Here is a 23,278-nt window from a genome sequence, read left to right on the forward strand (position 1 = left end):
AGTGTTTGAGACGTTCATTTACTTCATGTTTTCTAATTTTATAACATGGTGAAAGTATCTGAAACATAAAGTAATCAGTTACTTTGAGAAGAATAAACTATTCTTAGAAAAAATAACAAGTTAAGAAATAAAATTAAAATTAAAAAATAAGGGGAATCAAACAGAAAAAAGTTTTTAGTTTATTTCTCTTAAAAATCTTTCTGTAAGGTTAATAATATTCATGACATTCATCATGTATTTTATTAAAAAAACTGAAATCAAATAACTAAAACAAATACAAACAATAAGAAAACAAGACTCAAATCAGTCCAACAGGAGCCGAGAGGAATAGAAGTCTGACATTTGTTTATTTCAAGTTCTGCAAAGTCACAGGAGAGAGAACCCAACATGTAAATATGTACATTCATACACAGGAGAATAAACTGAATATATAAATATCTTATAGAGGAAATTAAACTAATAACATGCAGGGTGAGTGGTTTCCATGGAAAACATGTCGGCGTATTTACAGCGCTGCTCCGTGGCCTCAGTGACACCTAGTGAGAAGCAGTGAGTTCAGGTTAGTGTAGGTTAAATCTGGTTAGTGTAGGTTAGTTCAGGTTAGTTCAGGTTAGTTCAGGTTAGCATTGAACAGGGAAAACAAACCGGTATATTTCCAGAATCTCGAGCCAAAGGCCACATTCAGGAGAATCTGGGACCGAAGCACAGGAGGAAACATCCATCGCTTCCTGTGGCGGACGCATGCAGTCGCACTTTACACCTTTAGTTTGACTTCTCTGTACAAACCAGAGTAAAGGAAAGTGTTTGTGAGTGGACGTCTCCGGGCGGAGCAGCGACCTCGGGTTCGGGTCAGGGTCAGGGTCAGGGTTAGGGTCAGGGTTCGGGTTAACCCTACGTTCAACCGTCGTGATACAAAGAAAAATAGTGTTAACATGTTGGAAGAGATTCAGAGACTCTGGAAATATCCAGTCACAGCTTCCGTCACCTCCCACTCACTGTCTTATTATTATTATTATTCGCTTTCTGGCCGAGAACCAGACCAGATGTTGATCCCACACCAGAAGCTGCACCACTGGAAACATCTGGACCAGAGTGGAGCTAAGGGAATGATTTGATACCACGAGGGCACAAACTAATTTCAACAGAACTTTCAAACAGCTGCTACAAGGTAAAGCAACAAATAGAAAATAGATTTGGAATCAAACAGAGGAGCTAACGGATGTGGATGAAACATCTGTCTGCAGCTGGAGCTCCAGAGAGTCACCTGATTCTCGGCAGGAAAAAGGAACGTGTGAGTGTTTGTCAGCTGGTGAGTTGGTCCCTGTGACCTTTGACCTTTATGCACAGGTTCATTAGTGTTTTCAGAAGCAGCAGTAACATCGGATTTCATCACACGTGACACTTTAAAAAGAAGTAATGACACTTGTGGACATTGACCAGCGACAGAAACAACATCAGCTGACAACGTTGAGATCTGAGCCGGAGTTCTTAGTTTATTGCTCGATAATCGTTTTTCTTCTTCTTCTCTTTCGTTCAGTCTCAATATTCAGATCAACTTCGTTCTGTCAGATTCAGGTTTTTCACATTTCAGAGGTCAAAGTCGTAAAGTGACCGAACATTCGGTTCAGGAGGAAACAACTCGTCTGTTTGAGGTCAAACAACAACAGGTTCATTCATCTCAATGCTGATGAGACTCCAGAACAACATATAAATTATATATATTAAAGTATTTTGGAATGAAACTCTGACGACAGAAGTCTCCACTCGACAGCAGACTAATTAAATTAAACAATAAAGTCCCAGTTGATATTTAGATTCAGAGTCACTTCACTTCTTAGGTTCATTTATCACTTTAACTTTCTAAAAAATATATTAATCTAATTAAATCAATTGAGTTTGATTTGGTCGTCTTGTTTTTCATGAATTTTACAGAATCACTCATCAATCGTTGATTATTCTAAATATAAAGTAAAAGCCGATAAGTTTCCACAGACGTAATAACGTTGTTCTTTCCTTCACAAGTTTCGTTCCTAGACTAAAAACTAATAACACTGATATTTCTGCTGGTTTTTGGCCCAAATTAATAAAACGTGATTATTCTTTTCAAATCTCTGAAGTGCTTGAATCATTGGCCCGCCAAATGATCCGTTCATACAGACGTGGGTCTCACATCTCAGTCGGCCACAATTCAAAACACAAGCTCTTCATTAATCTTCAGATGGACCCTTGATTTCTGCCTTTTAAAGACCTTTGTGCCACTTTCTTCACAAATTCATCGTAAAAAATTGCTCCGGGTTTGATCCAGCGGCGAGAACGAGACACACAGACTCATTCCAAGCTCTTTACATTCAATATATGATTATAAGGTTTGATGTGTCAAAGCAAAGAAATGGATTAAAAGGTTGTGAAAGGAATAAAAATACTGATTCTTTCTCTTCTTCCTCCTCTTGTAACTCAACGGAGGGAAACAGGGTTTATAGAGTCACTGTGACGTGAGGATGAAGAGTCTTAAGGCTCAGGACTAACGCTGGCGTGGAGGTTCCTTCAGAGACGTGATCATCATCAACCTTCTGAGAAGGAATCAGACCCGTGGGAAGACGTTTCAGAAACCGGAGCCGTGACGACCTCGGCTTCTATCAGCAGCTGATGGAGAAGAGGAGGTTCAGGTTCCTGGTCCTGGTGAGAAGCTGCTGGAGGAGCAGGAAGTGGGATCAGCTGCTGGAGGAGCAGGAAGTGGGATCATCTGGTGGAGGAGCAGGAAGTGGGATCAGCAGCTGGAGAGAGGAGGAGGTTCAGGTTCCTGGTCCTGGTGAGAAGCTGCTGGAGGAGCAGGAAGTGGGATCAGCAGCTGATGGAGAAGAGGAGGAGGTTCAGGTTCCTGGTCCTGGTGAGAAGCTGCTGGAGGAGCAGGAAGTGGGATCAGCTGCTGGAGGAGCAGGAAGTGGGATCAGCTGCTGGAGGAGCAGGAAGTGGGATCAGCAGCTGATGGAGAAGAGGAGGTTCAGGTTCCTGGTCCTGGTGAGAAGCTGCTGGAGGAGCAGGAAGTGGGATCAGCTGCTGGAGGAACAGGAAGTGGGATCAGCTGGTGGAGGAGCAGGAAGTGGGATCAGCTGGTAGAGGAGCAGGAAGTGGGATCAGCTGGTAGAGGAGCAGGAAGTGGGATCAGCTGGTGGAGGAGCAGGAAGTGGGATCAGCTGATGGAGGAGCAGGAAGTGGGATCAGGTGGTGGAGGAGCAGGAAGTGGGATCAGCAGGAAGTGGGATCAGCTGGTGGAGGAGCAGGAAGTGGGATCAGCTGCTGGAGCATCAGTAGGACGAGATGTCGGAGGAGCTGCTGCTGTTGCTCGTGGTCGTCTGAGCTCGTTTGATGTAGAGGTTCAGGAGCTTCATCTGGTGGAGACAGGAAGAAGGTTAAAGGTCACAGGGCAGTCAGTTTACCCACAATCCTTAGCGGTCAGGAGATAGCGGTACCTTGCTGCCGGTCAGCTGAGCCAGGTACGGCTTCAGCTCCTCTCCGATCACGGAGTAGACGGCCACCAGGCAGAAGACGCTGGCCTTCCTCACGCTGCTCTCCGTGTTGTCGTAGCCCTGCGGACGAGAGGACCCGGTGAAACACGGCCGCGGACGCCGACGCCACGGGGAACACGTGTGGAAAGAGCCTCACCTGCAGGAGTCCCGGGATGATGTCCGGCAGCAGCTGGTGCAGCGGCTCCTTGGTGATGCGCTCGATGGCTCTGGTCTGCATCTTGATGGCGGCGAGGTTGATGGGATAATCCGCCGTCTGCACGATGGGACACAGGACCTTGATGCACTGCTCCGGGTGGATGGAGCCCGCCAGCGTGGACGCCGCCTCCTCCGCCGCCCGCACCACCTGCAACACACGAGGGGGTTAGAGTTAGAGACGGAGCCGAGGACCCGGGGGTCGCTCAGAGAGGCGGGTCCTGACCTCCTTGTGCGAGTCCTTGTGCGCCTCCAGCGTCTTCATGACGGTGAGCTCGGCGTAGTTCTTGAAGCGCGGCGCCTGGTTCCTCAGGATCTCCTTCAGGACCCGGAGCGCCAGGGCCCGGATGGTGTGCTGCGGGAGAGGAGGGAGGTCAGAGCGGCTCAGAGGACGCTTCATATCACCATGAATTTTTTTTTTTTAAGCACTGACAAACACTGAACTTGATGACAGCATTTATTTTTACTTATTACTAGTGCTGGGCAAGTTAACTCGTTTAATCGAGTTAACTCAAGTGATGAGTTAACTCGATTAATTATTTTATCTCGCATTAACTCAGGTTTGATTATTTATTGTTTTATTGTGAAAGTCAGGCTTTTATTTTGTGAAAGTCTGTTGCTGACTGCTACAGAACAGGAAAAAAGAAAATAATTGGCGGATAAACAATCGAGTTAACTCATCACTTGAGTTAACTCGATTAAAACGAGTTAACTTGCCCAGCCCTAATTTTGACTTATTACTTTTGGAATAATGTGGTGCAGTATGTCCAGAGTGCAACAGAACAGAGAAGGAAACATCATTCCAGCTTTTGCCTCTGTCTTTTCACATATCACATGGACATAGTTTGATGGAAAAGAAAAATAGCGACACTGTACTGTGCATTGTGAGTAGTTTTGAGTTGGGCATGTTGACCTGCAGTTGTCAATAAAGCAGATTTGTTGTCTCAATTCAAGTTGAGTCTATTTCTTGAAACAAGACGATTCATCTTTTACGAATAATACAGCAGCTTAAAAACCTTATGACATGCCAAAAAAGCTTGTTTCATCTGAGATATGACTCAAAACCAGTGGTGTATAAAGTACTTGAAAGCCATACTTGAGTAAAAGTACAGATATCTGACCTGAAAGTGACTTCGGTAAAAGTAGAAGTCACCCGTCAGAAAATGACTTGAGTAAAAGTCTTAAAGTAGCTCATATTAAAAGTACTTAAGTATCAAAAGTATCTGGTGTTGAAATGTACTTAAGTATCAAAAGTAAAAGTACAAATACCAAAATTAAAAAATTCTAACAACAATATGAACATAATGTATATAATGTAAAAATGTTGAACCCTAGATATGAGAGAGAGAATGAGAGAGAGAGAGAGAGAGAGAGAGAGAGAGAGAGAGAGAGAGAGAGAGAGAGAGAGAGAGAGAGAGAGAGAGAGAGAGAGAGAGAGAGAGAGAGAGAGAGAGAGAGAGAGAGAGAGAGGGAGAGAGAGAGAGAGAGAACCAACCTCCGCTGCTCAAGTAACGAGCCAGTTTGAGAATGTAAGAAGTAGAAAGTTCACATATTTTTGTTTAAATGTAACGAGTAAAAGTAAAAAGTCATCAGGAAAAGAAATACTCAAGTAAAGTACAGATATGTGAAAGATCTACTTAAGTACAGAAACAAAGTATTTCTACCTCGTTACTTCCCACCACTGCTCAAAACAAGATGTTTTCAAGACTGTTTCACTTAACGAGATATTCAAGATGTCTTAAAACAAGCTCCTTTATCTGACTTCGATCTTACTCTTTGTCTTATATTAAGTGTGATGAGATATTTTAACTAGAAATTAGACAAATATACTTGGCTAGATTTTGAGTTTTTGCAGTGCAGGAGGTCAGAGCGGCTCACAGGACGGTTCACGACCACCAGGGGGAGCTCATGTCTTACGTCTTTGTCCCCGAGCGTCTCCAGCAGCAGCAGCAGCATGGTCTTGAAGTGCTCGTCCCACACGACCACGCTGTCCTCCCTCGCCACCTTCAGCAGCTCCAGCAGCGTGTGGCGCCGCTCCTCGGGGCCGCGCTCCCCCGCCTGGCCCTGGGACAGCTCCTTCAGCAGCCCCCCCACCAGCTCCAGCTGCTCGGCCGGGCTCGCTGGGGGTCAAAGGTCAACCACAGAGTTTAGAAACAGGTTGATCTTTTCTGTCTGAACATCTCAAACGTGTCGGGTCTTTACCGGGGAAGGTCTTCGGGTTCTGGATCTTGTTTTCCGCAGATTCTTGTCGACGTCCTGTGAGAGGAAACACAAACTGTAAACACACAACACGACAAAGTGACGAGAGAAACACACAACAATCCACAAGCTGACGCCCGACCGTCTCTCAGCTGCTCCACGGCGTCCTCGTACAGCGCCTCCTTCAGGGCGGCCTTGTCCAGCGTGCTGATGCCGTCCGTGTAGTTGTACGGGTTGTAGTCACGGAAACGCGGGCCGGCGAAGGATCGGGGCGACGGCGTGTTCAGCACGGACGTCTTGTTGTCCAGCGCCGTGCGTCCGCCCTCCACCGGGTCGCCACCGAGCCGGGGGTCGGAGTCCGGGGACGCGCCGACGCCGTCCCGCTTGCCGTCGCGGCGCAGCGGCTCCATCAGGTCCTCCTGGCTGCGGAAGCTGAAGTTCTGAATGGCCTCGGTGACGCCGCGCAGGGAACTGTAGATCTCCTCCGAGTTCAGGTTCTCGCTGTCGTACTCCAGCATGCTGGAGCCAGAGCGGGGGGGGGAGAACACACACACACACACACACACACAGTTAGAGGAAGGTTCATCCTCAGAGGACATTGAACGGTTCTGGATCTGAGGAGGATGTGGAAGCTGATCCAGGATCACTTCATTCCATCATTTCTTTGTTAATCAGGAACAAACGGATTTAATACTGACTTTAAGAATCAGCTGGAATATAAATGTGAAGGTTTGTGAGGGTCAAAGGTCGTCAGGGAAACAGGAAGTGGTTCACAAACTACACATCCTCCATGTTGCACAGTGCGGCTCAGTGTGGTGCACGTGCATGGCCGTGCATGTGACACAGAGACACAGGTGCAGGCAAACAGGTGAGTGACATCACAGGGACACGTTCTCACCTGCTGACGCTTTAGAATCAGAGACAAGGAAGCACGAGGACAAACAGGAAGTGGACAACAGGAAGTGACAGTCTGAGCAGATGGAGGAAGCAGCGAAGCAAAGTGAAGACAGACGAGAGTTTGTGAGTCCGAGGTTCCACATCCAGATTTATACAGTTTGACTGCGGAACCCCAGAGAACGGAGGGAGGAGGAGGAGGAGGAGGAGGAAGAGGAGGAGGAGAAGGAGTAGGAGGAGGAAGAAAAAGGGGGCGGGGTTACCTGGGTGAGTAAGCTCGCCGCAGGGCCTGGAGGGAGGAGTGGGCAGGGGGGGGAGGAAGAGGGGAAGAGGGGAAGGATGGGGGAGGGAACTTGGAGAGACCGTCTGCGCTCCAACCCCAAGACCGACTGCAGCCGGGCGGGGAGGAAGAGGAGGAAGAGGAAGAGGAGGAAGAGGAAGAGGAAGAGGAAGAGGAAGAGGAAGAGGAAGAGGAAGAGGAAGAGGAAGAGGAGAGATAGAAACATGAGGAAAGTAGGAATAAAAGGAGAAGCTCTGATCCGGGTGTTAGTACGAGCAGCAAACTGTCAAACTAAACTTCTTCTAAAACATTTTGAGGTCTGAGGTTGTGAGTCTGTGTTTGAGTCGTGTGTGTGTCTGTGTTTGAGTTGAGTGTGTGTGTCTGTGTGTGAGTGGTGTGTGTCGTGTGTGTGTTTCTGTGTATCTGAGGTTGTGAGTGTGTGAATCTGAGGTTGTGAGTCTGTGTTTGAGTCGTGTGTGAGTCTGTGTTTGAGTTGAGTGTGTGTGTCTGTTTGTATCTGAGGTTGTGAGTCTGTGTTTGAGTCGTGTGTGAGTCTGTGTTTGAGTCGTGTGTGTGTCTGTGTGTGTGTGTGTGTGTGAGTGGTGTGTGTGTTTGTGTGTGAGTCGTGTTTGAGTCGTGTGTATCTGAGGTTGTGAGTCTGCTTGTGAGTGGTGTGTGTGTCTGTGTGAATCTGAGGTTGTGAGTCTGTGTGTTTGTGTTGTGTGAGTCTGTGTGTGAGTGGTGTGTGTGTTTGAGTGGTGTGTGTGTTTGAGTGGTGTTTGTGTTTGAGTCGTGTGTGTGTATCTGAGGTTGTGTGTCTGTGTGTGAGTGGTGTGTGAGTCTGTGTTTGACTCGTGTGTGTGTCTGTGTGTTTGTGTTGTGTGTGTGTGTGTGTGTGTGTGTGCACCTGGGCGACAGGCCTCCCTGGCTGGTGGGGGGGGTCCCGGTGCTGCGGCTGCCGGGCTGACGAGCAGGAGGCCGACCCATCGAGTTACTGGGAGACGCCTGCACACACACAAAACACACAACTGGATTCACACACACACACACACACAACATCTGGACATCCCATCATAAGATCCCTGTGTGTGTGTGAGTGTGTTACCATGACGACGCCGCTGTGGGCGCTGGCGTTCCTCAGGTGGTTGTGCAGCAGCCTGGTCGTCCCGTCCTGGAAGGTTTTGGGCAAAGCTCCGAGAAGCATCGTGAACTCAGGAGTGTTCAACTCAAACAGAGCGATCAACACAACCTGGGCCGCCTGCACACACACACACACACACACACACAGAGACACACACACACACACAGACACACACAAGGTCACATGATTTATCTCCACAGCTTCCTCCTGTTTGGTCGCTGCTGTGAAATACAGAGAATTTGACCTGAAAAATCTCTATAACTGAATTATTAAATCAGCTTTTGTGTTGGAATGACTCTGTCCCATGGGGGGGGCAGTAACACAATAACTGCCCCTGTTCCTGAGACACGAGCATTTAGAATTTTCACTTTTTACTTCACTTTTTATATCTTTTGTCTTTTATATATTCTTATATAGATATGTTTATGTCTAAATAAATGTTACTTTGTATAAATACTAGAAAAAGTGAGTAAATAAGAAGTAAATATATATTGTTTTTTTAATTATTTTTATTGTTTTTCTTATGTGTGGTGTATTTATTGTGTTTTTATGTTTCTATGTTCATTGTGTGCACCAATAACCAGAGCAAATTCCAGGTAGGTGTAAACCTACTTGGCAATAAATACCTTCTGATTCAGATTCTGATTCTGATTCTGATCTCTTGTTTCACTGGTTTCTTTGTCTGACACGTTTGCTTGGAAAAGAATAAGAAACGATTAAGTGTCACAAAGGAAACTTGGAAACTGGATTCTCATGTTCCTGCTCAATTATCTCCATTAACACATACTATATTATATTATATTATACTGCATTACATTGCATATTGCAATTTGACACTGTTTACTGTTTTGCATTTCACTTTTTACTTCACTTTTTATATATTCTTATATAGATATGTTTATGTCTCAATAAATGCTACCTTGTATAAATATTAGGAAAAGTGAGTAAATAAGAAGTAAATATTGAGTAAATATATATTGTTTTTTTTTTTAAATTATTATTATTGTTTTTCTTATGTGTATTTATTGTGTTTTTATGTTTCTATGTTCATTGTATGCACCAATAACCAGAGCAAATTCCAGGTGTAAACCTACTTGGCAATAAATACCTTCTGATTCTGATTCTGATTCTGATTCTGATTCTGATTCTGATTCTGATCTCTTGTTTTACTCGTTTCTTTGTCTGACACGTTTGCTTGGAAAAGAATAAGGAACGATTTAGTGTCACAAAGGAAACTTGGGAACTGGGAACTCTCATGTTCCTGCTCGATTATCTCCATTAACACATACTATATTATATTATATTATACTGCATTACATTGCATATTGCAGTTTGACACTGTTTACTGTTTTGCATTTCACTTTTTACTTAACTAACCCTGATATATTCTTATATGGATATGTTTATGTCTAAATAAATGCTACCTTGTATAAATATTAGGAAAAGTGAGTAAATAAGAAGTAAAAAGTGAGTAAATATATTGTTTTTCTTATGTGTGGTGTATTTATTGTGTTTTTATGTTTCTATGTTCATTGTATGCACCAATAACCAGAGCAAATTCCAGGTAGGTGTAAACCTACTTGGCAATAAATACCTTCTGATTCTGATTCTGATTCTGATTCTGATTCTGATTCTGATTCTGATCACAGACACGTCCAGTAAACACATGATTAAAATCTAATCTCTGACGTCCTTGATTCTCACTAACGAACCAGAAACCGGTTAATTGTTAAAGTGAATCTGGTGTTAATGAGCTCGTCTGTTGCCGTGCTGTTGCCATGCAGATCGTTGGTTCGCCTTGAAATAAAAAGAAAGTTAAGCAAAAGCTGGAAATTAAATGTTTCAGCTTCAAGTAACTCGAGTCCTTCAGCAGCCTCTCATGCACAAACGGACTCGTTTCAGTCCTCGACTCGCCGCCGTCCCGATTTAACCACGGGTCACTTCCTGCGCCGAGCGAGTTCAGAGCAGTTAGAGCCGTTCAGCGTTCTCACAGCTCGCCGCTGCTTTTCATTCTCTCTGTTAAACGACCGAGCAGCGGTCGGGCTCTGCAGAGCGATGGCGGCGGCGGCTCGGGGGTTAGAGCGGGTTACGAGCCCCGGGTTACGAGCCGTGGTTACGACCGCGGGCGTGCAGGGGGAGTTTCTACCTGCTTGCACCTCTCCTCCAGGTTACCCTCCCCAGGCAGAGACGCCACGGTGCTGCCTCGGCCTGAGGACTCCTCCCCCGCCCAGCTGTGAAGGGTCTGGGGGTTCGTGGGCGAGAAATGGCAAGTGGAACAAAACGTGGAAACAAAACAAAAAAACTAAACTTAGCAAACAAAGGAACAGAGTGAAGACACTGAAAAGGTGACAGAAGAGGGAGGGGTGTGTTCTGGAGCCGCACGCCGTCCCGACCTCCTACCTTGCGGAGCTCGGAGCTCTTGGGCTCGGTGGTCCAGGTGATGACGCGTGAGACGGCCAGGCGCGTCTCGCTGGAGTTCACGAAGTCGGACGGGTCCATCTGGCGAGCCAGAGCCTCGATGTAGCGCAGGATGGCGACCTTCACCTTCAGGTTGGGCGTCTGCGTCTGATCCACGATGAAACGCATCAGGATGTTGAACTGCTGCTCGTAGGGAAACGACTCTCTGAGAGGAGACGGAGAAAAGTGAAGAGACACAGGAAGTTAGGGCTGCAAAATTCCGGGAATATTCAAACTTGGAAACTTTCCATGGGAATTAACGGGAATATACGGGAATATACGGGAATTAACGGGAATAAACGGGAATAAACTGGAAACGTTGTGGGTAATTTATACTAACTGTATTTACCTTGTCATATCCAGACATAAATATAAACATTTTGTTGTGTCATAGGCTGATTTGAGCCCTGAGGAAACTTTGGGCACTTGACTATATGCTTCTGCATCGTTGTGTCATTCTTAACATAGGTCTTTGCACAGTATTTGCAAATGTACACAGCCTTTCCTTCTACATTGGATGAGGTGAAATGTCTCCACACATGAGAGAGTGCACGTGGCATTGTTCTGTAGAATAAGATGAGAACAAAGTTTGTAAAAAAACACTAATGCAATGCCAGAGATATAAATAGTTAGTCAAACTATTGCAATAGTCTGTAAACATATTTTACAATTGATGGATAAATGAATGGAAATAGTCTAGATGAACAGATGAACAATCCTCAATCAGCATGATAATATATTTTCCCAGTAATATCATGGAAACTTACCTGACTAGTCCTTCACTCTACAGCAGGCCTCAGTAGCCCTGCTGTAGAGTGAAGCATGCTGGGAGTTATCTGTGCATGTGATGGAAGAATGACCAGTGGAGGGTTGAAACTCAACGTTCCATACATCTTTAAAATAGAGTTTTGAATGATGTTTTTATTGCTCAGCGTTTAATTTGCCTATTTTATTTTTTTTCAAAATTCCCAAAATTCCCGAGCTAAACTACCCGCCCCTTTGCAACCCTACAGGAAGTATAAGACAGCGAGCGGAGATGGAAAACCCTGAGAGTGAAACCGGAGAGGAGCAGAAGAGTTTAATAACTGAGTCCTGAAAGTCTGACCTGGTGACGTCCAGAGCCTTCTGGACTTTGGCCTGGACGGAGCCCAGGAGGTCGGCGCCCATCTTCTTCAGCAGCTGGGTGAGCAGCACGAAGAGCCAGTCCTGCAGGTCGTCCCGGTGCAGCAGGATGAAGTCCACCAGCGTCTCCAGGAACATGCTGAAGACCTGAGACGCACAGCGGGACCGAGGGAAGGACACGTGAGACGGGAGAGGACGAGAGGAGAGAGGGAAGGAAACAAGACAAGGAAAGAACAAAGAGCTCTTTGTTCTTCTCAGTGTTTGTTTGGGACAAAGCAGCAGAAGGTGAGTAACACTTACTCTCTGGTGTTAGCGTCCGCGGCCGCGACCCAGCATGCAACAGAGAAACACACGGTTAGTTCTGACGAGTGTGAGGACGTACGGAACACAAAGTGTGAGATTATCTTGGGGATTATTCTTCTGTGTGGTTCGGCTCCAGGAGCTCACAGCGGGGGGGGGGGGGTCCTCACCTTACTGTGGGGGTCTGCAAACATCCTGGTGAAGATCTCACAGAGTCTCTTCAGCTCCACGCGGCTGCCGGACACAAACCACAACCTCCGTCAATCCTCCACAGAAACCTCACCTGATGTTCCTCAAGGTTCCAGCGTGTTCCCACCTGAGCATCCTCTGGCTCTTCAGGAGGTTCTGCAGACCCAGAAGCCCCTCCTTCCTCTCCGACCAGTTGGCGCTGGCGCAGTGGTTCAGCACCTCCGCCACGTCCTCCGTCTGGCGCAGGTAGTGCGGCCCCACGCCGCCGTTCCGCGAGCTGTACGAGCGCTCCGAGCAGGCGCTGGAGGCGTCGCTGTTGGCGTCGTCGTCCGAGTAGATGCCCGGCGACTCGAAGCGCCGCCGCACGGGCCGCCGCTGAGGGAGAGGAGGGGAGAGAGAGTGAGGCGCCGCCCACAAACTGAGGAGTAATGTCAGCGAGTGAGAGACATGCAACTCCAACCAGAGGCTTGAACATGCAACTTCAACCAGAGGCTTTAACATGCAACTACAACCAGAGGCTTTAACATGCAACTACAACCAGAGGCTTTAACATGCAACTACACCCAGAGGCTTTAACATGAAACTACACCCAGAGGCTTAACATGCAAACTACACCCAGAGGCTTTAACATGCAAACTACAACCAGAGGCTTTAACATGAAACTACACCCAGAGGCTTTAACATGCAACTACAACCAGAGGCTTTAACATGAAACTACAACCAGAGGCTTTAACATGAAACTACACCCAGAGGCTTTAACATGCAACTACAACCAGAGGCTTTAACATGAAACTACAACCAGAGGCTTTAACATGAAACTACAACCAGAGGCTTTAACATGCAACTACAACCAGAGGCTTTAACATGCAACTACACCCAGAGGCTTTAACATGCAACTACACCCAGAGGCTTTAACATGCAACTACAACCAGAGGCTTGAACACGCAAACTACAACCAGAGGCTTTAACATGCAACTACACCCAGAGGCTTTAACATGCAACTACAACCAGAGGCTTTAACATGCAACTACACCCAGAGGCTTTAACATGCAACTACACCCAGAGGCTTTAACATGCAACTACACCCAGAGGCTTTAACATGCAACTCCAACCAGAGGCTTTAACATGCAACTACAACCAGAGGCTTTAACATGCAACTACACCCAGAGGCTTTAACATGCAACTACAACCAGAGGCTTTAACATGCAGCTACACCCAGAGGCTTTAACATGCAACTACAACCAGAGGCTTGAACATGCAACTCCAACCAGAGGCTTTAACATGCAACTACAACCAGAGGCTTTAACATGCAAACTACAACCAGAGGCTTTAACATGCAACTACAACCAGAGGCTTTAACATGCAAACTACAACCAGAGGTTTTAACACGCAAACTACAACAAGAGGCTTTAACATGCAAACTACAACAAGAGGCTTTAACATGCAACTCCAACCAGAGGCTTTAACATGCAACTACAACCAGAGGTTTTAACACGCAAACTACAACCAGAGGCTTTAACATGCAACTACAACCAGAGGCTTTAACATTCAAACTACAACCAGAGGCTTTAACATGCAAACTACAACAAGAGGCTTAAACATGCAAACTACAACCAGAGGCTTTAACATGCAACTACACCCAGAGGCTTTAACATGCAACTACACCCAGAGGCTTTAACATGCAAACTACAACCAGAGGCTTTAACATGCAGCTACAACCAGAGGCTTTAACATGCAAACTACACCCAGAGGCTTTAACATGCAAACTACAACCAGAGGCTTGAACATGCAACTACACCCAGAGGCTTTAACATGCAACTACACCCAGAGGCTTTAACATGCAAACTACACCCAGAGGCTTCAACATGCAACTACACCCAGAGGCTTTAACATGAAACTACAACCAGAGGCTTTAACATGAAACTACAACCAGAGGCTTTAACATGCAACTACAACCAGAGGCTTTAACATGCAACTACACCCAGAGGCTTTAACATGCAACTACAACCAGAGGCTTTAACATGCAAACTACAACCAGAGGCTTGAACATGCAACTACACCCAGAGGCTTGAACATGCAAACTACAACCAGAGGCTTTAACATGCAACTACAACCAGAGGCTTTAACATGCAAACTACAACCAGAGGCTTTAACATGCAACTACACCCAGAGGCTTGAACATGCAACTCCAACCAGAGGCTTTAACATGCAACTACAACCAGAGGCTTTAACAAGCAAACTACAACCAGAGGCTTGAACATGCAACTCCAACCAGAGGCTTTAACATGCAAACTACAACCAGAGGCTTGAACATGCAACTACAACCAGAGGCTTTAACATGCAACTACAACCAGAGGCTTTAACATGCAGCTACAGACACGTGCAGGTCACAGGTCACGAGATGAGGTCAGAACGTCTGGAAACACTTTCACGTGCACGAGACTAACAGCTGCGATCACAGCTTCGTCTCATGCTCTACATGCAGGAAGAGGAGGAGTCCAGATTAATGTACCTTACTCCTGGAGTCGCCTAACAGCTGGAATCAACAGAGGAAATTACATCAACAACATCAGTCAACACATCGTTTCTATTTCTTTGTTCCTTAGGAATAAGTTTTGATTCTCACCAGCGCGTCTGCGACCGCCGCCTCCACCTCGGTGCCGGTGTTGAGGATCCTCATGGCGTCCACCGAGGCGGAGATCCGAGCCTGATGGGCCAGTCGGTCTGAACAGAGGAGGAACACACGTGAGCCGGACGAGAGAAACAAGAGGAGGAAACTCAACGGTGAAGATGTGAAGCTGCAACACGGCAACAGGAAGTTTAACAGGACCAGGACCAGTGGGTGAAGAGAGTCCTGGTCCGGTCTTACTGGATCTGATCTGAATTCACTACTGGGTTCGGTCTTAAATCAACTGTTTGAGTTTCAGAGACCAGAAGCTTTGGAGAACAAGTTGCATCATGTTGCTTGAAAAGTAAAATTACAATACAGATGAAAAGTAAAAGATCAAAAGTAATCGTGAAACAATGAGGATGAAAAACTCGTTCAGATCGAAGCCAGAAAATCAACTGAATCACATATTCAACACAAAGACAGATCAGGCAAAAAGCTGCAAATTATAGATCAGGAAGCAAATAATAAAACCATTTTCATATTTTCTACAAACCGGTGCCGCAACTTAATATCGTATAACTGTGAAAAGCAGGCTGATGAGGTGTCGCCCCCTGCAGGCGAGTGAAATAAGCAGGAAACAACCAACAGAAAAGCCTGAGCGGCGTTTGTCTGGTGATCGTTTCCCACTGGAGGTCGAAGGTGAACATGCGTGAAGAAGCAGACGCCTCCGTCCGCCAGATCCACGAAGACAAAGAGAATCAACGCTTCTGATTCCTCTGCTTCTGTCTGGAGGACGGAGGGAACCTGCTGCTGAGGACGTCACCTGAGTAACACTCGGCCGAGGACAGAGCGCTGGTGGAGCGGGAGTGACGGCGAGTCGCTGGAGGAGGAAACACCAGCGCGGTTATAAAACCACACAGACACCAGCTGGTGATTCAAACACTGATCTGAGACCATTAGTAGAACATGGAGCGTTAACACAGAGCAGCTGGAGGAACGTGCAGGAAGAAGAACATTGATCCGGGGTCTGGTTTCATTCATCAGCTGATTCCAGGTGGAGCCAGAGAAGAGGAGAATTAAAAACTAATTTAATGTGTTAGCGTCTCTTCACCAGATTTATGACAAGATACGATTGATCCAGGGCGATGCAAGAATGATTAAATAGATAATAATTCAGATTCCTGCTTCCAGAAGAACATTGATCCAGGGTCTGGTTTCATTCATCAGCTGATTCCAGGTGGAGCCAGAGAAGAGGAGAATTAACTAACTAATTTTGATTGTTTCAGCGTCTCTCTCTAGATAAACATCATCTCTACACATCTGTCTCAGTTTCCAGATGTTGTTGTGGGGGGGGGGGGTCGTCAGGACCATACTCACCCAGGGGGGAGAAACCCCGGGCCGGGCTGGTGTCGCGGCTGCTCTCGCGACTGGTTTCGCGGCTGCAGCCCTGACTCATGCTCGGTCGGGGGATTCGACTCCGGGCTGGAGGGTGAGACAGACAGAGACAGAGACAGACAGAGAGACAGAGACAGAGACAGAGACAGAGACAGAGACAGAGACAGAGACAGAGACAGAGACAGAGACAGACAGACAGACAGACAGACAGAGACAAACAGACAGAGACAGACAGAGACAGACAGAGACAGACAGAGACAGACAGAGACAGACAGAGACAGACAGAGACAGACAGAGACAGACAGAGACAGAGACAGAGACAGAGACAGAGACAGAGACAGAGACAGAGACAGAGACAGAGACAGACAGACAGACAGACAGACAGACAGACAGACAGACAGACAGACAGACAGACAGACAGACAGACAGACAGACAGACAGACAGAGACAGACAGAGACAGAGACAGAGACAGAGACAGAGACAGAGACAGAGACAGAGACAGAGACAGAGACAGAGACAGACAGAGACAGAGACAGACAGAGACAGAGACAGACAGACACAGAGACAGACAGCAGTGCAGGGGACAGTTTAGCTCGTAGCACATTCAGCTCTGCAGAGACATTAGTCAGGAGGCGGCGGGGGGGTTAGTGGGAGGAGCAGGAACCAGGAGTGTTAACGTGTGAAGTCGTTCTCAGGGAGAAACCACCACCAAGGGGAGGAGTCAGACCTGTGACTCCTCCTTCTCCAGATGTTACTACATCTACAGATGTGTCAGGAAGTCTGAATCTACATCTGAAAATATGATTTACTCGATTAATTCATCTTTAATTTAAAAGACTTTTCCTCTGAGTCGTTAAATAATCCTGATAAGATCTAGTTAACCTGGTTTTTAATAAGCAGCAGCTTCATCCAACACTTATATATGTTTAAATATGTGAATCAGGTCAAACTAGTTATTTTACTTAATATTTACATTTCAGTGACATTACAACTTCTGTTAATTCTGTTTCAGCTGCTGCTTCGATTAAAGTTTCAGTTCTTTGAGTTCAACTGAAACCATTTTACTTTAGTTCTCGATTCACCTGCTGATTTAAAGTTGGTTCATTTCAGCCTAAAACTCTTAATCTTCAACTTCAACTTCTCTAAAGTTAGAAGACATTTTTGATCAGTTTGAAATGTTCATGTCCCGTCCCTGTCCTCACCCAGGCCTGCTCTGGTGGGGCTGGTCTCCCGGCTGCAGCCCTGGCTGCGGTGACCTCGGGGCCGACCCTTGTCGGTCAGACTGCCTGCGGCGCTGCTGGCGGCGCCCGAGCCCATCGCCGGCCTCGGGACTCTCCCGTAGCCGGAGCTCAGGACCCGACCCGGGGAACCGGAGCGGCTGCCGGCTGAGACACAGAGGACGAGAGACTTCAGATTCACAGATGAGGACAGAATAGAGACATTCAGAAAGACACGAGAGAAGAGAAGGGACTCACGCTGGGACTGTGAGACGACCTTCCCTCGGCTCCGCCCCCGGCTGTCTGTCACGGACGGACCGTTTCCTGAACTCGTCCTGCGGGTTCGAACTCGACCTGGGGGGGGGGGGGGAGACACACTGTGAATATGAAGGCTGCTGCTGCTGGTTCAGAATCAACACTTTCCAGACTTCTGTCATGCAGCAACACGAGAGTGAAACTGAGACTGAAGGACGTGAGACGAGGGACAGACGGAGACGAGAGACAGAAACACCAGCGTCACTGAGTGAGAGATCTGGAATATGAAACATGAAATAATCCTGAATAAAGTTCTTGAAGTTTCTCCTATCGTCTGTTAAACTGACGACTTGTCTCCAGCGACTTGTTGTCTTTAACGTCCCGGTTGGACAGAGAGACGGACAGAGACGTCACGGTAACACCATGCGTGGACAGCCCATGCACTGATGAGGGGATCAACACACAGCAGGGGGCCACGGGTCACTCCCCACACAGCTTACCGTCTGCGTTAACACACCACGAGTCGTCTGACAGGTGGGCGGGGCCGGGAGAGACACAACAAGGGTCAGGGGTCAAGAGGTCAAGAGGTTAGTCTGCAGGTATGTTTGAGGACGAGGTCGTTAACCTGACTTCCTGTCGCAGGAGGTGAACGTGTCACATGATATTTGGATAAAGACTCTGAGCACAAACATCCCAGTGATCATATCAACTGTCCCACGTGTGAATAATAAATCAAATAATAATAATAAATTAAATGAGTTGAGGTCATGAGATCGTTTCTCAGAATCCTTTCAAACAAGTTAGATATTTACTAAAAAGATGTTTTGGTGGAAAATATTAACTAATTTAAAACTTTCTGAAATTGGTACAAAGTTCTGAGATGAACCTTCTGATCACGAGGATTCAAATGATCCACAGAGCTCAGCTGGGAACCTTACCCAGGGAGGCGTAGGAGCCGGGGGGGAGGGCCGAGGCCGAGCTGAAGGGCGAGGAGGAGGAGGGCGCCGGCACCGTGGTCATCCGGGTGCGAGCCGTGGCGCTGGCGGCGGCGTTCACGTCCACGTCGCTGCGAGAGCGCTGCAGTGAAGCCGGCGTCCTGGAGGCGTGGGACGGTTTGGCTGAAAGAGTCAAGACGATGAAGTCAGAAAAACACGTGAAAGAGAAAAATGTGAACACATTTATTTTTGATTTAAATGAATTTAGAGCGTTTACATCTGTTGGTGCTGCTTCCAGTGCTGCTCTTCACAGGCAGGGGGCGACTGTGAGACAGAAACCAAATGGAAACACAAACATTTGAGACTTTTGTTGATGTTTTCAGAGCCTGAATTACAGAAACATTTGACTAGTTATGAGTTTGTGAAAAGGAAAACTTGAAATCGCCCAGCCTGAGAACAGACTGTGAGAAAAGGAGGAGGAGCTTTCTCACGTGAGGCTCTCCTGCGAGGAGGAGGAGGAGCGGTCGGAGGCGGGCTGGGACATGGGACCTTCTCCGCTCCTCAGGTGACTCTGCAGAGCTTTCTGATAGGACGACTCCAGGCCCTGGAACAGCTGCTCCGCCTCCCGGCTGAAGTGACCGTGGAACGACCAGTAACATCTGAGAGAAATGAAAACAAGACTCAGGAGAAGTTCACGTTTGTTCTCTGCACAGCTTCAGCTTCATGAACCTGCGTCCTGGAGGTGTGACTCACTTCCTGGCCCCGGCCCGAGCCTCGGCGTCGGCGTCGTGGATTCCTTTCTTCAGAGTCTCCATCAGAACGGATCCATGTCTGCAGGAGGAGGAGGGAACATGACTCTTTACTGACCCCTGTAGGCAGCTCGCAGCTCTACAGGCTGCGTTCAGGTGAAATCACACGATTTACATCAATTTCTGACCAGATGACATTTGTCTTAAGTCTCAACCAACTGATATTCAGATTGTTTGAGCCAATTAAAAAGGTTTGATATAATGTAAAGTATGTAATGGTTTAATTATGTAATTATTTTACTTTTGTCTTGTCAGTGGGTGGGAAGGGTCAAAGGTTAATTGTGGTTCATAAAAGCCGTTCTGGCTCAGTTTCAGCACATTGTTGTTATCATCATACATCGTGTAAGACATCCTACCGCTATTTTCTACCTCTAAGAATTTTTGTTTACACTTTATGTTTGAATTTTTGCTGTATGTGAACGAAAAAACTAATAAAAAAAAAAGGTTTGATGTCAGTTTTTCATACAAACTGACACAAAACTTTATATTTATTCCTTTAACCCACATTGGCGTATGATGCAGTTTGTCTTTTTATATTTATTTGTATGGAGACGAGTCTCAGACTGATCGATGAGACCCAGAGCCCCCCCCCCGGTACCAGGGGGTCAGCTCGGGTTTCTCCCAGGCGGCAGGAAGCAGCCGGGCGGAAACACAATGAGCCTATTGGAGGCAGACAGAGATTCCCCTGGCATCGCCATGGAAACCGCTGAGCCAGACCTTGATCGGGCCGGTGTCACGTTTCCTCAGACGCAGCGTTTAGCACTTTACACCGTTTACAACCGCCTGGGTTTCACTCCGGTGGATATTCACCTCTCCAGGGAGCTGCTGTGCCACTCCTGCAGCAGCAGGTCCAGGAACTCGAAGCAGCGTCTGGAGGCAAAACACAAAATCATTTTAAAGCTTTGAGTCATTTATAATAAAGCTGAAAACAGAATGATACCAAAGAAATAAAGTGAAGCACATGAAAGTCTGACCTTCGCACCGCCACAGATTTGGAGAGACAGTTGCTGGTGATGATGGGGATGAGTCGTGGATAATGAGTGTGCTGCAAAACACAAGAAACTGGAATTAACATCTAATTCAAATCTTCTTTCTTTTAGCTTCGATAAATCAAAAGGTCAAACACTGTTTTTGTGTCAAATTCATATTTTTAAGTCAGTCAACAGCTTTTCTTCCTGAGGTGACATGTGATTTAAATCTATGAAATTAGAACGTTGACCTAACGTTATTATCCTGCTGCTGGTGAACATGTGCAGCTGGAACTTCCATAACTGAGCTCCTCCAACATCATTAAACATCCTCACGTACCCTGAGGATGAGGCGGATGGCGGCGATGCCCGAGGTGGCCATGATCTTGGCGCTGTTGGGCAGCAGGTTGAGGAGGATGGGCATCACGGCCTCGGCGGCGTGGTCGAAGCGGCTGCCGAGCACCAGCGACAGGTGCCTGAGGACAGAGGAGACTCGTCACCAGCAGATCAACACTTCTTCTCCTCCATCCTAACATCACCTGGTTCGGTTTCATACGTTTTAAAAGTTGTTGTTCAGAACGATATGAGGATGTTCTCTCACCCCAGAGTGATGCAGGCCTCCCTCACCACCTGGGAGCGCAGGTCTTTGGCCGACAGCTTGAACGCCGCCTCGGTGAGTCGCAGCTGCTGCAGGAAGCCGTCGAACTCCGGAGCGCCGGCGAGGAGCAGCGAGCGCACCTTCTTCAGCTGGAGGAGAAGAAGGTCAACGTTCTCTTCTCTGACTCGTTAATCTACGCTGAGAGAGAGAAGGCGAGGACGTCTTACCGCCGCCACGCGGAGCTCCCAGTCCTTCTTGTCGTCCGACAGCACGTCTCGAATCTTGGTCATGGCGTCCTCCACCTCCCGGTTGGAGTAGATCTGAAGCAGGGAGGGAAGAGGAAAGAGAGAAGCAGAGGAAACAACGGCTGAATAACCACTCAACCTCTCACCATAGCTGTATTTGTATTTGTATTTTTCTTATTTATTTTTTATTTTTTTACTCAGATCACTACTATGCACAATAATATTCAACACTTTACATCTATATTTATATCATGGTCACTTATAATGGTTACATTGCAATATTTATATTTTCCTTTATACTATCTTGTAGTATTATTTATATTATGGTCACTTACTTTTAATTATTTTTCTGTATCATGGTCACTACTGTTGCAATATTACTTATAATACTTTTGTTTTCATTACAATAACACTTACATCACTCCACTTTCTCCCCAGTACCTGCTTTTGCACAGTGTCTGTTTTGCAGGTTGTTTTTGTTTTCTGTATATTTTTACTCTCATTATGTGTAGTTTAGTAGTGTATATATTTTGATCTTTCTTTTTTATTGTTGCTTCGGCACTGTTATTTAAATTCTGTTTCTCTTTTTTGCTGTAACAAGTGAATTTCCCCGTTGTGTGGATAAATAAAGAAATCTAATCTAATCTAAAACATAACTATGATAAAGATGTGGAACAAAGTGAAGAGCGGCGTGTTACCTGCACCGTGGGAACGTCCTCGAAGGCCTGGATGATGTAGTCCTCGTCCACGGCTCCGGCTGCAGCGTCCCGTCCTGACCACAGAGACACCGGATTCAAAACCAGAAGACAGATTCAAAACTTCAAAACCTTTGGGACTATGTGTTTTTATTAAGAAGTGACGATGGAATCAAACTAATCTAATAAAGAAGCTGCTCAACAGTAATGAATCACCTCAGGTCTCAGCTCCAACGCTGTCAGTAAATATAAATAAATCTGTTTATAAACCAACAAAGCTTCTTCTTCTCTTAATGAATTACGTTATCTCACACTTTATTAAATCAGCTTTAGAGAACAGGGAGAAATATTTCAATGGAAGATTGAAGAGAGTTTGAACGTGTGGAACGTGAGTGATTCGTCGTGGTGGTTCTGACCTGCAGACTTGGCGCTGGCGGCGGAGGGCGGGCGTCGGAACGACCCCATGCTCACCGTCTTCTTCCCGGACTGAGACGCTGCTTTGGACGAGGAAGAGGAGCGGCCGGCGTCCACCGAGTCATCTTCCTCAAAGTTCTTGTCTGGATGGAGAGAGACGAGAGGGTTTGGATCAACAAGGAGCTTCACAAGGAGAACGCCACGGCCGAGCATCGGAGCGCCGGGCGACATAACTCACATTCCTACATCACCAACCAGCTCCCGATGAAGAGGAGGGTGAAGGTCAGAGTCTCAGAGACAACAGACGTGACAATAGCTTCTGTGTTTCCAACCAGAGTCCAAACAGAGGAGGAATCGTTTAGCTTCTTCTTCCTCTAACTCATGAGACTGTTGATCAAACCTCAAGAGTATTAATATACAATAATATATTATATATAATATATAATATAATATATATTTTTAATTTTTAATTTTATTCTATTCTATTGTATTGTATTTTATTGTATTCAAATATACCGGCTGCTATGACGACTTAATTTCCCTTCGGGGATGAATAAAGTAATCTATCTATCTATCTATCTATCTATCTATCTATCTATCTATCTATCTATCTATCTATCTATCTATCTATCTATCTATCTATCAATCTATCAATCTATCAATCTATCAATCTATCAATCTATCTATCTATCTATCTATCTATCTATCTATCTATCTATCTATCTATCTATCTATCTATCTGCTCTAATTATATTAATAATGTGTGGCTGCAATAATAATGTGGACAAAACGATGATCGACTGAAATCTAAAAGCTGGATGAATAAATAAATAA

At 46.2% G+C, this 23,278-nt stretch overlaps 1 protein-coding gene across 1 annotated transcript in view; it reads right to left on the reverse strand.

Annotated features, from left to right (window-relative positions):
* Positions 1-330: 330 nt before the first annotated feature.
* LOC132996788 (CLIP-associating protein 1-A-like) overlaps positions 331-23,278 on the reverse strand; it is a 34,240-nt gene continuing 11,292 nt past the window's right edge. Inside the window, exons 9-36 of the mRNA XM_061067148.1 lie at positions 22,447-22,587; positions 22,034-22,107; positions 21,318-21,410; positions 21,094-21,239; positions 20,833-20,968; positions 20,499-20,569; positions 20,335-20,394; positions 19,469-19,546; positions 19,207-19,374; positions 18,993-19,039; positions 18,719-18,898; positions 17,784-17,879; positions 17,511-17,693; positions 14,928-15,025; positions 14,814-14,837; positions 12,429-12,676; positions 12,283-12,346; positions 11,796-11,959; positions 10,634-10,856; positions 8,198-8,350; positions 8,000-8,097; positions 6,061-6,437; positions 5,922-5,975; positions 5,637-5,839; positions 3,946-4,074; positions 3,664-3,870; positions 3,471-3,587; positions 331-3,389 (exon numbers count right to left, since the gene is read on the reverse strand). Of these exons, the coding sequence (XP_060923131.1) occupies positions 3,306-3,389; positions 3,471-3,587; positions 3,664-3,870; positions 3,946-4,074; positions 5,637-5,839; positions 5,922-5,975; positions 6,061-6,437; positions 8,000-8,097; positions 8,198-8,350; positions 10,634-10,856; positions 11,796-11,959; positions 12,283-12,346; positions 12,429-12,676; positions 14,814-14,837; positions 14,928-15,025; positions 17,511-17,693; positions 17,784-17,879; positions 18,719-18,898; positions 18,993-19,039; positions 19,207-19,374; positions 19,469-19,546; positions 20,335-20,394; positions 20,499-20,569; positions 20,833-20,968; positions 21,094-21,239; positions 21,318-21,410; positions 22,034-22,107; positions 22,447-22,587 (3,716 nt within the window). The 3' untranslated portion in view covers positions 331-3,305. The remainder of the gene's footprint in view (positions 3,390-3,470; positions 3,588-3,663; positions 3,871-3,945; positions 4,075-5,636; positions 5,840-5,921; positions 5,976-6,060; positions 6,438-7,999; positions 8,098-8,197; positions 8,351-10,633; positions 10,857-11,795; positions 11,960-12,282; positions 12,347-12,428; positions 12,677-14,813; positions 14,838-14,927; positions 15,026-17,510; positions 17,694-17,783; positions 17,880-18,718; positions 18,899-18,992; positions 19,040-19,206; positions 19,375-19,468; positions 19,547-20,334; positions 20,395-20,498; positions 20,570-20,832; positions 20,969-21,093; positions 21,240-21,317; positions 21,411-22,033; positions 22,108-22,446; positions 22,588-23,278) is intronic.

Source organism: Limanda limanda, chromosome 23 (assembly GCF_963576545.1).
Source record: "Limanda limanda chromosome 23, fLimLim1.1, whole genome shotgun sequence".
Lineage (NCBI taxonomy): Eukaryota > Metazoa > Chordata > Actinopteri > Pleuronectiformes > Pleuronectidae > Limanda > Limanda limanda.